At 37.8% G+C, this 15,044-nt stretch overlaps 1 protein-coding gene across 1 annotated transcript in view; it reads right to left on the reverse strand.

The window, feature by feature from the left end:
* Positions 1–14,628, reverse strand: part of LOC120535852 (alpha-2-macroglobulin-like protein 1) — a 117,030-nt gene extending 102,402 nt beyond the window's left edge. The window contains exons 1-3 of the mRNA XM_039763967.1: positions 14,484–14,628; positions 13,928–14,111; positions 9,926–10,079 (exon numbers count right to left, since the gene is read on the reverse strand). Coding sequence (XP_039619901.1) covers positions 9,926–10,079; positions 13,928–14,111; positions 14,484–14,560 — 415 coding nt within the window. The 5' untranslated portion in view covers positions 14,561–14,628. The remainder of the gene's footprint in view (positions 1–9,925; positions 10,080–13,927; positions 14,112–14,483) is intronic.
* Positions 14,629–15,044: the final 416 nt, after the last annotated feature.

The raw sequence follows: 15,044 nt of genomic DNA on the forward strand, positions 1-15,044 counted from the left end.
GGGCCGACACTTATCTTCAAATCTTCGACGCCTGTTTAATGTAATATACTCACCAACTAAATCAAACACCCCAGAAATATTATTATCATTGGATGCAGAAAAGCATTCGACATGATTGAATGGAAATACCTTTTACTATATTGGAGAAGTTTGGGTTTGGCCCAACATTTGTGCATGGATTAAATTACTGTATACTAACCCAGAAGCTTCAGTTTGCATCAATAACATTTGCTCAGACTACTTTAAACTAGAACGTGGCACAAGACAAGGATGCCCTTGTCACTGCTGCTGTTTGCATTGCCATTGAACCACTGGCAATACATTGTCGAAATACTGATCAGATAAAGGGGATTAGCAGAGAAGGACTGGAACAGAAAATCTCATTATATGCAGATGATATGGTACTGTATATTTCCGACCCAGAAAATTCTGTGCCTGCAGTCTTAGCAGCACTCACAGAATTTCAAAAGCTCTCTGGTCTCAGAATTAATCTGAATAAAAGTGTACTCTTTCCAGTGAATTCTCAAGCATATTATATTAGATTAGACACCCTACCTTTTATCATTGCAGAACAGTTTAAATACCTAGGGTAAACATCACAAGTAAACATAAAGCTCTTATCAACAAAATTTCGTGTCTGCATGGAAAAAATTAAACAAGACTTGCATAGATGGTCAACCCTTCATCTCACACTAGCTGGAAGAATTAACACTGTTAAGATGAATATTCTTCCTAAGCTCCTTTTTATTTCAAAACATCCCAATATACATTAATAAATCATTCTTTAAGCAATTAGATTCAACAATAACCTCATTTATTTGGAATTCAAAACATCCACGCATCAAAAGAGCGACCCTACAAAGACAAAAGGCAGAAGGCGCATGGCTCTACCTAACTTCCAGTTTTATTACTGGGCAAATATACAGGCGATAAGAACCTGGACACAAATAGAAGAACATACACAGGCTTGGACCGCAATAGAAGTAAAATCCTGCAGTACTTCTTTGTATTCCTTGCTCTGTGCTCCAATAAACACACGTTATCGGCAATACACTAATAACCCAATTGTGCTCCACTCACTTAGAATCTGGAACCAATGTAGAAAGCATTTTAAGACGGAGAAGCTTCTATCTGTGGCACCCTGCAAGAGAACCACCTCTTTCAACCTTCACAAACATATGCAGTTTTAATATCTGGAAAAATTTGGAATTAACTTGCTTAGAGATCTTTATATAGACAACGCCTTTGCATCCTATGAACAATTACATTCCAAATTTAACATTCCAGCTACACATTTCTTTCACTATCTTCAAATCAGGAACTTTGTTAAACAGAACCTTCCAGATTTTCCTCATCTTGCACCCTCATCCACGCTGGAAAAATATTGCTCAATTTCAAGGATTAGACTCCATCTCTACAATATATAAAATCATTTTACAATCCCTTCCTTTCAAAGATCCAAGAGGACACTGGGAAAAGATCTCTCAATTAATATATCAGAAAAGGAGTGGAAAGTAGCAATGCAGAGAATTCACTCGAGCTCCATATGCGCAAAGCATACAATTATACAACTCAAAATTATATATCGAGCACATCTGTCTCGACTAAAACTCTCCAAAATGTTTCCAGGGCATGATCCAACCTGCAAACATTGCAACCAAGTCCCAGCCTCACTGGGTCACATGTTCTAGGCCTGCACCAAATTAACATTATTCTGGACAAAAATTTTTAATTACCTCTCAGAGGGCCTTGGACTCACAATCCCTCCTAACCCATTAACAGCTGTGTTTGGGGTTCTTCCAGAGGGCTTAAAGTGGAGAAGACAACCAAATTGTGATTGCATTCACTACACTCTTGCAGACTCATTCTGATAAACTGGAAAAACCCAAACTCTCCTCTTTTAAGTCAGTGGGAAACTGATGTGTTATATTATTTGAAATTGGAAAAAATCAAATACTCAGTTAGAGGATCTGTACAGACTTTTTTCAAAACATGGCAGGATCTAATCAGTAATATTTTAAAATAAGTTTATAAAGCACAGAGAATTTATTAATTTAGGTATGTTTACAAACCTTAACTTTCACGCAGTTTGGCTTGCTCTCTCTCTCAGGGGTGGGGATTGATCTGTTCTTAATATAATTCTTTTTTTTGTAAAAACTTGATTGCTATGTATGGATTGTAATAAAATTAATAAAAAAAAAAAAAAAAAAAAAGAAGAGACTGTGTGCAGAGGGTACAGACCTATAAATACCTGGGAGTGCAGCTGGATGACAAATTGTTCTGTATAAGAAAGGTCAGAGACGACTATACTTTCTTAGAAGGTTGGCATCCTTCAACATCTGCAATAAGATGCTGCAGATGTTCTACCAGACGGTTGTGGTAAGTGCCCTCTTCTATGCCGTGGTGTGCTGGGGAGGCAGCATAAAGATGAAAGACGCTTCACGTCTGGACAAACTTGTTAGGAAGGCAGGCTCTATTGTAGGAATAAAGCTGGACAGTTTAACATCTGTAGCAGAGTGACTGGCACTAAGCAAACTCCTGTCAATCATGAAGAATCCACTGCATCCACTTAACAGTGTCACCTCCAGGCAGAGGAATAGCTTCAGTGACAGACTTTTGTCACTGTCTTGCTCCACTGACAGACTGAGGAGATCATTCCTCTCACACACTATGAGACTCTTCAATTCCACCCGGGGGAGTAAATGCTAACCATATTCAAAGTTATTGTCTGTTTTTACATGCATTTTTATTACTCTTTAATTTAATATATTTTTTTTTTGTATCAGTATACTGCTGCTGGATTATTTGAATTTACCCTTGGAATTAATAAAGTATCTATCTATCTATCTATCTATCTATCTATCTATCTATCTATCTATCTATCTATCTATCTATCTATCTATCTATCTATCTATCTAAGACATGGGCATAAATTATGAAACAGGAAAGGGCAGTTGCTTTGTAATGGTGGGAAGAGGGCAAGTGGCTTTCAATATATTTTTAAAAAACACACTGCACCTCTGTGGTGATATGAATGAGAGGCATAAATTAATTGATTTTATTGGTGTGCAGGTACTTGCTTTATGCCACTGCAGAAAAAATAAACATGCATGTGACAAATCTTAACGGAGCAATATTTCTTGTTTTCTATTCCCAAAAAAACTTCATACCCCTCAAAAACCTTTTTTAATGAGTTTCACAAATTGTACAATTACCACATAAATAAATGTGTGCTTTACTATTGTAAAACTTCATGCAAATCAAAATTTTCATGCTTCGCTCTTCACTATCTTTAGGGGTTTTTTTCAGAAGTGTACACTCTACCATAAACGCCTGATTGATGGTGTACTTCTGTCCTTGTGACTGATTCTGCCATCTCAGAAGAAGAGTTCTGAATCTCTGTTATAGCCACTGTTTGGTTCTTGGTCACCTCCCTAACCATGACCTTTCTTGCCTGGTTACTCTTATTGGCTGTATGGCCAACTCTAGGAAGAGTCCTGGTGGATCCAAACTTGTTCCAAATCCCAATTTTTGAGGCCACTGTGCTCCTGGTAACACTCAAAGCTTTAGAAATGATTTTATACCCTTGATCTATGCCTCAGCACAATTTTATTGTGGAGGTCTATAGGGAGTTCCTTGGACTTCATGGCAGGGTTTTTGTTCTGATATGCAGTGTGAATTGTGAAACCTTATTTTTACACTAGGGGGCTTTACCCCCAGCTCGCTTCGCTCGCCAACCCCCATGTTTGGTTTTCCAGATACACACTTTTAAGATTTTTTTTTCTTTGAATTGTTGCTATTTCATTAGTTTCACTTTTATTTCAGAACTTCTGTAAAAACAATATTTGGAATCTTTCGAATCCCAAAATGCTGCATCTTTTAAATGAGGTCCGTGAGACATGTGTTTAATGACTTTGTACCATAATTCAGGATAGGTTTCTCTGTTTTGAATTTCAGCACAGACAAAACGATCTAGCAGCAGTTAATAATTTTGTTTGCAAAGTAATCAATAAATGCATGTACAGTAAACTACGTTTTTGAAATTCTATGACTTAAACTTCAAAGCCTTACAATATTTGCATACTTCTGACATACAGTATCACCTATGTCCATATATTCAATCTCTATTTGCCTTTTCGTTATTTCGCCGAGTAATAATTTCTCTTTTTTTGCGCTAATGCGATGTTTACTTTCTTGACACTGTCGTTTTTTTCTACTTTCACATTCTGTATCTTGCTCTGCATGTGTTTCGCACCTTTATTTTTTTTGAGTCTTAATTTCCAGTTTACATTATCTCTAACTTGCTTTGCATGTGTTTGACCTCCCTGTTTTTTAACCTTTTTATGATGTTTTACTTTGTTTTCTACTTTGTCTTTTATTTCTGACCTCGCTTTGTCCTGCTTTTTTCAATGACACCTGGGGCCTCATGTATAAATGGTGCGTACGCACAAAAATGTTGTGTAAGAACGTTTCCACATTCAAATCGCGATGTATAAAACCTAAACTTGGCATAAAGGCACGCACATTTCCACGGTAGCTCATACCCTATCATAAGCAAGTTTTGTGCTCGGTTTTGCAGACTGGCGGCACCCAGCATCAAAGCAGCGCTACTGTTCCTGTTACTGATCCACATCCATGACGCGGCTTTATAAATACATTGAAATTAAGAACATATTGTTTATTAGTTTAATGCGCCTGATTGTAATTAACCAGTAAAAATATAATGGTCCACAGAATGGTCAAACTATTCCAAATACAATAACTGCTTTAGCGTTGTTACTCTCACTACACCTTCTTCTTCTTCTTTCAGCTGCTTCTGTTTGAGGTTGCCACATCGGATAATCTTTTTTATATTTCTCTCACTGCACCATTCACTGGTATTTGTATCACTGTATCTGAGTGTAAATCACAACTGTACAGCAGCTGATTAGAAAGAGAATTATCGGTATACAGCATCAAGTACAGGCTGCCTCAGCCATGCTATCTATTGAACTTCACTCATACGGCAAACGCTTCAGAGCCTTTCCTTGTGGTTCAGAAACAGTTTCATCCCAAGAACTCTAAACACACTCAATCAGTCTATCAAGTGTTCCTTGTAGAACGTTTTGTACTTTTAAGTGCAATTACCTCACTGTAAACTTGCGATACAGTTATAATATTACACAACCTGAGCCACTTTATAAAGCACGTATTTACATATGATGACGATATCATTTTTAAGATGAAATGCAGCAAAATATGTTTATTATATTATACAGATAAAACTTTAACTTCATTTAAATCATTTATATTGTTAATAATTAAACATGTGAGGACACGGTGCCGCAGTGCTAGCGAACCACTGGCACTCCGTTCACGGATTGTTCCTGCCTCAGGTTGTATTCTTGCTGGGGCTGGCGTGACACTGAAGGGATTGATGGATAGAATAATTAAACACGTACTACGAAGATATTTCAATGTTCCATAAAAGTTTTGAAGAATCAGCGTTCTAAGCTTACAGATGGCTTAACGTCTTATTACAGAGCTGAATGTGTGGCGATTGGGTATTTGGAGAAAGAAAAGTAAGGACAAGAGTTGGAGGTTAATACATTTGAAAGAGACAGTACTGCTACAATAAAGTATTTCATTGAAGGTCACGCACGGCACAGCAAGCATCTTGCATGAGACATGAACAATCACTGCGCCACCGTGTTCCCATGTTTATTAACATGTTTAATAGCTTCAACTCTGTCACGCATACATCTCAGTACTTGAATTATTCAGAGAGCTGTAATATCACAAATGTAATGGATTCTGTGTTCTGTCGAAGGAAGAGAAAGCCCGGAAGCACGTAGTGATTCACACACATAGAGCACATAGAAGATCAAATACAAAACAAAGCATTTAACGTGCTACTTTAGTTACAATGGGATTTGAGAAACTAGTAAATTAAACAATTTTAAGATGAAGTTTATGATGGTCTACTTTAATGACAAAATAAACTACGTGATTAAAGTGGAAATTTCGAGATTTAAGTTGACATTTCGTGCTTTTTTCCCACTGTGTGCTCTTTTTTTTCTCTGTATCCTAATAAGCTTTCATATGACACTCAGATGGTGGGCTACGACTCGCCTTTGATGGCGACTTTGATATATTACAATTTTTTATTTCGGGCACTGTCCGAATTTGTAAACTTGAGCTTTCGAGTTTCTCCGACACGCTATGTCACTTGATCAACTTCCTTTTGTTGTTTATACCACTGTTTAAACCAACAAATAGTAAGTTTTTCCTTGCCTCCACTTGGTATTCGCTGAAATTCTTATATTTTCCCTCGTACTTTTGCCATTGCCTTTTCACAGAACACTGAGCTTAAGGGCTATTTATATTGATTTGCATATTCAAAGAGGCATAATTAGGGAGGAGTTGAGGTGGGGAAGCAGGCGCATGCACGTGCGTTAATTTCCACGCTGACCGGGATTTATGTAGCGGAAGAACGTGGAAGTTGTTGAAAGCACAGATATATGCATCTGGATATTTTTGTGCGTAAGTACATTTCAGCTTTTGTGCTTATGTCATGTTATAGTGTGAATTCTACGCACGGCGTTATGCATGAGGCCCCTGGTCCGTGGTGATTATTTTCCCTTTTTCGAGTAATAATTTCCGTTTGTTTGTGCTACTGCAGTCTTTACTTTCTTTTTTTATACTTTCTAATTTTCCTGCTTTCATATTCTTTATCTTTCTCCACATGTGTATTGCGCCGTTTTTTTTTGAGTCTTTCGAATTCCACTGCTTTCATAATCTCTAACCTGCTCTGCATGTGTATATCACCAACGTTTGTGAATGTCTTTATGAAGTTCTACTTTGTCTTTTACTCTCTTTTAATTCCCAATTGGATGTGCTTTTTTTCAATTCCACTTGTTCCGGGCTGATAATTGCTTTCCTTATTTTGTGAATTTGCACCTTCTTTTTCTTTTTTGCTGTTTTTTCTCTCCAATGTATTTGAGTCTCTTTTCTCCGTGCTGCTTTCTTCTTCGCTTAGTCATCAACGTTTCATTTATAACGTATTGTCCTTATACGTTTTATATGCACTGAAAGCCCTGGATCTGTGTGTACTCAGAGCCTCTAAATGACTGTGTTTTGCTGCCCGTGGTCTTATTTGATATTGGTTGTAAGTAGGGCATGTCTTGCAAGAATCTCATGTTCTACATCATTGCGTCAATCTCTTGGCTCAAAGTCTCATGTTTAAGGTCCCTGTGAGATCCTCCGTGGCCTATCTCTTTCATCTCGCAGGTCTTTTAAGTGTCTTCCATGTTAATGTGAAGATCACATCTCGTTTCCCATTTTTCTCTCCCAGGTTTTTTCTTTTATAATAGAAAAACATGAATGTGACTTTCCAAAATATTTTGAATCAATTGGATATGCTACAGATGGTCTTCAGTCAACTTCTAGACACATCTCCAGGATAATTCAAGCAAATAGGTTGCACCAAACTACAATTTGGGATGCCACAGCAAATGGTCTGAGTGCTGGGCATGAATGATAGATTTCAGATTTTGATTTTTTATAAATTTGCAAACCTTTCTGAAAATAGGTTTTTACTTTGTCATTATGTGACAATGAGTTAAGATTGATGGGCAAAAATGGCAAATTTATGTATTTAAAATTAAATGTACAGCATAATGTATGTATAAATACCTTGCATGAAGAAGGGGCATGAGCTGCCTTGAAAGCTTGCATGTTGACATCTGCTCAGTTAGCCAATACATGGTGTCTTTTTCTTTTTAATTCCTCATTTATTTCATAAATGGATAACAACGTACTACTATTATATGGAACTGAAGACAATCAATAAACTGTAACCAAAATCTGTAATTGATTATTACTACTATCTAAAATCTTTACTTCATACATGTTGTAGTATTAGAGTTGAGAAAAAATGCACTACAATATATTGGCTGACATTGAACATCTACATGAAAATCTACAATCTTGCCTTTTTGTCAGGTCTGATACATGGCCTTTTCACTACTGACTACACAGAGACTTACACAGACAATACTTTAATTCTACAATTTGAAAGAAATTCCCGTGTAGGTAGAAGGCTGAAATTTGGCAGGCTCATTCCTTACAGCTTACTTACAAACGTTAAGCAGGTTTCATTTCGAAATGCGTAATGGTCATAACGGTCAACAACGTCCGCCATGTTGAACTTTCTTATTCATGGCCCCATCTTCACAAAATTCGGTGGGCGCTTCCCTGAGCTAACTGAAACCAATTTAGGTACGTACTTATTTCGGTGGTATGACGCCACTGTCAGCTGCCATATTGAACTTTCCAACGTCACTAATTCTCCAACTTCCTGTGTAGGTAGAAGGCTGATGACGGTACAGGAGATAATTATACTACACAGGAGCACTATAAGAGTGAAATGCTTAAGCCCTTCACCTATGCATCTGCATGTGAGTTGATGGCTGCCGCTGAATTTTTCGGTTGTCGCTTTCAAGTGTACCTATTACACTGCTCTTCTTCAATATGCTACAAAACTGTAGGTGTGGGCAATAGATAACTCTTATTTTTGGACTGTTGGTGTGTGCGAAAGAAACAGTTCTCTGGGTTTCATTGCATTATTTAAAGTTAAATATGGTTTATTGTGATAGTCTAGTATCTTGCTGTGATGGTGTGGGTCCGGCTCCTAGCTCACTCTTCCAGGTTTGGGAGCCTCTTGAACCTGACACCGTCGTTAGTCATGACTGGAATGAGGTGGACAAATGAGGACACCACATGAAGCAAGGGGAAGGTGCAAAAATGATTGGCGCTTTTGCTAAGAACAATCAAAACCAAACAGTGTCCAAAAAGAGCTTCAACTATTAAATAAATACTACATCAAAACGGGTGAACGTGGAGGTTAAAAATCCAATAAATAATTCAGTTAAAAATTAGGTTAAAATACTGGCAGAAACAGTCCTCAGCTTTTCCCTCATGGGCCTTGTAGCAGAGGAGTCACCCTATCATCAGGTACAGGTGACCTTTCACAAGTCCGGTTGTCTTCCCATGGCTATGTACAAGCTCCCTTGCTGGACTGAGACTCAGGTTCCCAATGGCCAGGGCACTCACGTTGGGGCTCTCCCCACCAACCCTCCTCAACCCCCACTGCCTGCTCGGCCTTACTCGGTGAGCCATTCACCTTCTAGGTCGCTCCTGCTCCACAATACTGCTCCACATGAGTGGCCGCTTCCGACTGCCCCAAGTGTCAGCCATACTTCTTCCCCCAGGGCTCTCCTCCCAGCTGCCTGCTTTCTCTCTCATGAGCCTGCTTCCTTTCACTCGCTGGTTCTTTTCTCCTCCTGCCATCTTTGTCTGTTAACCCCCAACAATTAGCAGTTCCTGGCACTAATTATGGCCACTGTCGATTGCGCACCTGTGCACTTAATTGCAGGATCACCGTGCACGGGAACTGCTCTCACCACGCTACAACAGCCCACCCCCAAAAAGCCACATGTGGGGCGATTGCTTATTTAAAATGGCAATCAGCTGCAGACGTCTCACTAACATACTTGTCCGTTGTTCACTCTGCCACCTTACTGGAATAAGCAGGTTCAGAAAATGAATGAAAGTGTGAATCACATGGATATGTGATGGAATGGTTTGAACTATAGCTCTCAGTTTTGTGGTTGTGCTTGTTAAATTTCATTGACACTCCAAAACTGTTTCTTGAATTAATAGACTTATTGTTACTTATTCAACCACTTACTTGGAAAAGTGTAATTTAAACTTTTATTGTGTTGGGTTTTTTTTTTCAGCAAACTGAATTTTGAAAAATTTGATCAGAACTTTTTTCACAATGCATAAGTATTTAAGAGTTCTTAATAAAACTCCAGCCATGAACAAATAGTATACCAAGAAAATTAAGAAATTAATAAAACCTTTAAATGAACATGAAAGGTACCTGTTTGTCCTGGTTTATAGATGGGCTTGTCTGTCTGTATGAAGGTCATTGACTGTATCGGGGTAATAAGTACTTTTTTCTTGTTCTCAGCTTCAAAGCTCTTGCCCCTCAGTCTCACCTCAATATGTCCAACAAATTCATTGCTCATTGGGACCTTTTAAATCAAAAGCATAAATGATGAAATGATTTATGTAAGTTATGACAATTGCTTTCCATACTTTGCATCCTCTTCTCCTTTGTGGGGTGGGTTTTTTTTTGAGGGGGGAGGGGTTTAGGGGGTCAAAAGGGACATGATTTAAATGAGTTTTTTTTTTTAAATGGTCAAAAATAATTTATAAGCACTTTTTCTAACTTAACTTATATCTTAACACACAGTTGTGCTTCGTTAGTGGTCAGATAACACTTATTCATCACTAAACCCTAATTTATAACAGAAGTCACACATCAGCACAGCTTATGTGCTTATCCATCTAATTCACTCCATCTCCAACTCTTGTTCATATTTAAACACAAGTGGGAACAAAAACTAGCAGCTTTGGTTGTTTTTGAAAAAATATTATGGTGTGAATTAGACAGTCAGTATTCTTTAACTGCATGTATTATTTTAAAAGCAACCTTCAGTCTGCCTGGATTTTATGTTTTTTATTGGAGCATGATGACCTGTAAATGAACTCTGGGACATTACAAACACACTGCTGTGAAACCCTTTGAAGAAGTTTTAATTCCATGTATATTGTGTATTTTCCTTTTTTATGTTCTGGAAATCTAAGTACAGTTTCTTTCATTGTTATCTACATTATACTCTTAGATCAGAATGATCAGAGATAGTTTATAACTTAAATGTCAGCTGGGAGTAATTCCTTTCCAAAAGCAACTGAAGAAAAAAACTAATAAAACATTCTTGATGACATAAGTTGCTTGCACATATTTTTAGGATAAAAGCCTCTGGGACTTGCTGTCCATCGTCAAAGTAGTTCATCAATTTTCAGTGTGTAGCTCCACATGGGTTTTTGGTATCAGAGAGATTTTATCCACATGACATCGCACAATGCCGTTCATGCATAAACCTGACTTCTGAATCTTAAAGCCACCCAAAATGAATACTGTTCTGACGCAGATGTTTCCTTTGATGGTGTAAAGATGCTAGGGATCACTGTCACCCCTTTAACCCCAATAGACAAATGCTTCTGACACAAAGTAAAAGCAATAGATGTGTTTTAATTCTTTCCCTTCTATAAATAGTGCCCAAAGCACCACAGCCACAATATCACAGGCAAGTGAAACGCCAGACATAATAATAACACAAATCTCTCTATCTATCTTTTCCTCCACACCTCCCACCAAGCTTTGTTCACCTCCACTCGACTCTGGTTCCCTTGCTGGAAGTGCTTCCGTTCTTCCTCCCATGTGACTTGCCAGCACTTCCGGGTCAGCTGGAGAATGCATGTTCTTTTAATCAACCCAGAATTACTTTGGGGTTTCCGTCCTCATGATCCACTAGTACTTCTGGGCTATAAATAGGGAAAGCATAACTCTCCAGGTCCATCAATAGCTCCCGTGGTGTCACCTATGGCACCCAAAGAGGCTGAGGAACCGAACTCCAAGTCCCAGGATGCCCTGCGGGAATTCGAGGCACCACTACACTCCAGGGGAGCTGCTAGTGTTTTGGGGGAGGCAGTATCGACAAGTAGCTGCCCTCCCCCATCCTTCCATTTTAGGGGCGTCCGGGCTTGACTGAACTGCCGGCTGTCTCCCACAACGGTTATCTTTAATATTCAGATCTTTACGGAAAGTATTATTCAGTAAGCCTTTTACCTTTGGTTTAGGGATGTAGGACTTTACATCCAGACTTTACTATTATTCATTATTTATTATCGTTTATTTCATTATTCTGTTGCAACCAAACCACCTAAATGATGACTTGTGCCAAAAAGAATTTATATCACTGAGCAGTTTTTATAACTGCATTGATGTGACGAACACATTAAACCTTAAAGTGATGAATATGATCTACAAACTTTATTTTGGTTACTTTTCAGGAGGGCCAATACTGCATATTGATACTGAAGAACTTTTTGGTTAATAAGGGCTACCTGTTGTCACTTCTCAATGAACTGGCCAACACATCAGGAATATCTCAGCCAAGCTTTACTTCATCATGCTTGCTGTGCTGAAAGCCATCAACCAATGAGATGCTACATTCAGATTTATATGATGTGGTGCACTGTACATACATAAAAATAACTTGTTTTTGCCAATATAAAAAGGCAATTTGTAGCAGTGCCCAGTTTTTCTAATGTAATCAGAGCATTTTACTGTGCCCATATTGCAACAAGAGCAACCAGCAAGAATGATGTGGATTTGTTTACTGTAAGTAGTTACACTCCATTAATCCATAAATCATCTGTGATGCTAAGGTGAGAGTGACAAATCTCATGGCTTTGTGACCTGGGTTAACCCATATTCCTTTAATTTTGAACCACAGAAGAGTTGGCAGTCATGATGGTACTGTACTTGGTGGTTTGTTTGTAAGGTAACTGGCTAAACCTTCAATTTGTAATAAGGTCTATACGATTCATCATTACATAATCATGTCATACATGTGCCAATTGATACTGGGTACCCACTCAAACCCCAGTGCCTCATGCCTTTCGCATACTCCCAGAATGCAGAGCAGATGTGCTACAATGTGAAGTATGTTCTTGTCTGCTCAGCTGCTGCGGTAGCTCTGGAAGGGGGGTCACCTGGATGACGCTGTGCTGAGATTGTGGATTGCAAAGACACGCACAAGGTAAAAAAAAACTTTAAGAATCACTGCACTTGAGCATTCAGGAAGGATTGTTTGCCACTTCTCCACAAGGTATCCTGTGAAGAAAACGTATTTTTAGTTAGTGATGGGATTAAATCTGACTGAAGTAAAGGGTGTTATTTCTATTTCTGTTTAACTGGGTGGTGTAGTTGTAGAGAAAATGTTGAACTAAGAAGAAAACTTTGAACCTAAAACATCACAGTGGGTCAATGGCCTGTTTAAATAAAAGCTCAGCTTAAAAATTTGCTTTTGACTAACATTTAACTGGAAAGTCTTTATGTTTGTATATTAGCTCAGTACCTTTACTCATACAATTTTGTCATTAGGTTTTGACATTTTTTGCTTGTTGCCTTTCCGTTATTGCACTACTTGACATTCTCTGAGTGGCAACATAGCTTAGCCAAATGGACTTGTAGCTTATTCAATTGTAGACTTGTGAAACCCAGTATATAAATGCAAATGGCATGCTGTAAGCATTGGGGTACCAAACCAGTGAAATTGGTGTTGCCAAATGATTCAACTCTAGTGGTTATGTGGAAATACAGTCAGTGCCGTCCATTATGAGATTTTGTGAGTGTGAACACAATTTAGAATTAATGTAACTTTCTTCTTAGATATCTAGTCATTTTACAAGACAATATTATTCATCCATCCATTATCCAACCTGCTATATCCTAACTACAGGGTCACAGGGTTTCTGCTGGAGCCAATCCCAGCCAACACAGGGCACAAGGCAGGAAACAAACCCCGGGCAGGGCACCAGCCCACCGCAAGACAATATTATTAAAGTGCTGTTAAAGGATAGATAGATAGATAGATAGATAGATAGATAGATAGATAGATAGATAGATAGATAGATAGATAGATAATCTAATAGCTTTCAAAGGCCAAATTTGTTTTTTTCCAAATTTCATAACTTGCAACTATAAACATTTCCAGCATGCTGTAGTTCTCTTGATTGTTTTTGTTTTATTACTAATGGATACTTTTACAAAAAACAAATTGAAAATCATATCTATAATTTACAACTGTTAACATACTGTTCGGGCTCTGACAAGTTAAGTAAAACTCCCAAGGTAACTCATTTCAGTTACAGGGACTGAACTGGAAACCTTCTGGTTTGAAGACCAATACCATATTCACTAGGCTTTATCCTGATGACCCCGCCATTGCAATTACTTAAATAAACTCACCTGGAATTCAATGCATTTGTAGAAATCCTTCTCCTTAATGTCTTCCTCCAAAAGAATCAGATTTCTCCTCTCCATTTTCAGGTTTATGGTGAATGATATAGTTTCATTAGGCTGGAGGAGATGGGCACATACTTTCTCCTTAGTCCCTCCATGAATGCGATGAGGAATTGTTACCATATAGATCCTGAAATGCCAAACAAAATAAAAAAGAAAGAAAATGCAAGTTGTTCTGTCCTGTTCAACTACTGAAAAGATTGTGCTGATATAAGAAAAAAAAAAATATTAGATAATTTATGGCAAAAAATGAAATGTAACCAATTATATTATAAAATTTACTGAATTATCAACAAATTTGTATTTGAGATTATTTAGCTTACTGTTAATTAAGTTTTGCTTACCTCATTGGCAGATTTTTTTTTTCTAAATAAAAGCAGAGTAATTCCCGTTTCAAGTTTGTTTTTTCTTTTGTTGTTGCTCATTTTTATTCATATTCACTTTTTGTGGTATTGCAATTAAATGGCTAAAATAGAAATTGGTAAAACCATTATATACTTACGGTCTGGCGGTGCTCTCCGCGTTGGACTTGCATAGTTGCATGCAAAACAAAAGAACCACTTTCCACATGGTGGTCATAAAGTGGAGATCTTCTCAAATGTATGACAACGAAGGTGAAAACCTAGAAGTACAAGTCAGATTTATACTCTGAGTCACCACACTGAATAAACTTTATATCCCCAGCTCTGCTTCTCTTGCCCCCTCTCATATTTTGATCCACCCACTCTAATAATCTAAAGACACTAAACACACATTTTGTAATCATGTTTGTTTCAATGTTTGCAAAAGCTGAAGCAGTAATTCTCTTTGAGGACTGTCTGTTTAATAAGTAAATGCAAGAAAACTTGGATGGCAGCCTGTTTTCTAATAACAACTGGATAATGGGATATAAAATAGGGAGTTTAGTAGGATTCTTTTCAAACATTTTGTTATTGTCTATTTTGGAAACTTGAATCATTTTAGATTTTAATTCTACCTATTTTTTTTGTCCAATCTAACATATTCTGGACCCTTCTTCAGTCTTTGGACTCTGGGAGGAAACCAGAGTACCCGGAGGAAACCC

The sequence above is a fragment of the Polypterus senegalus genome, chromosome 9 (genome assembly GCF_016835505.1).
Source record: "Polypterus senegalus isolate Bchr_013 chromosome 9, ASM1683550v1, whole genome shotgun sequence".
Lineage (NCBI taxonomy): Eukaryota > Metazoa > Chordata > Cladistia > Polypteriformes > Polypteridae > Polypterus > Polypterus senegalus.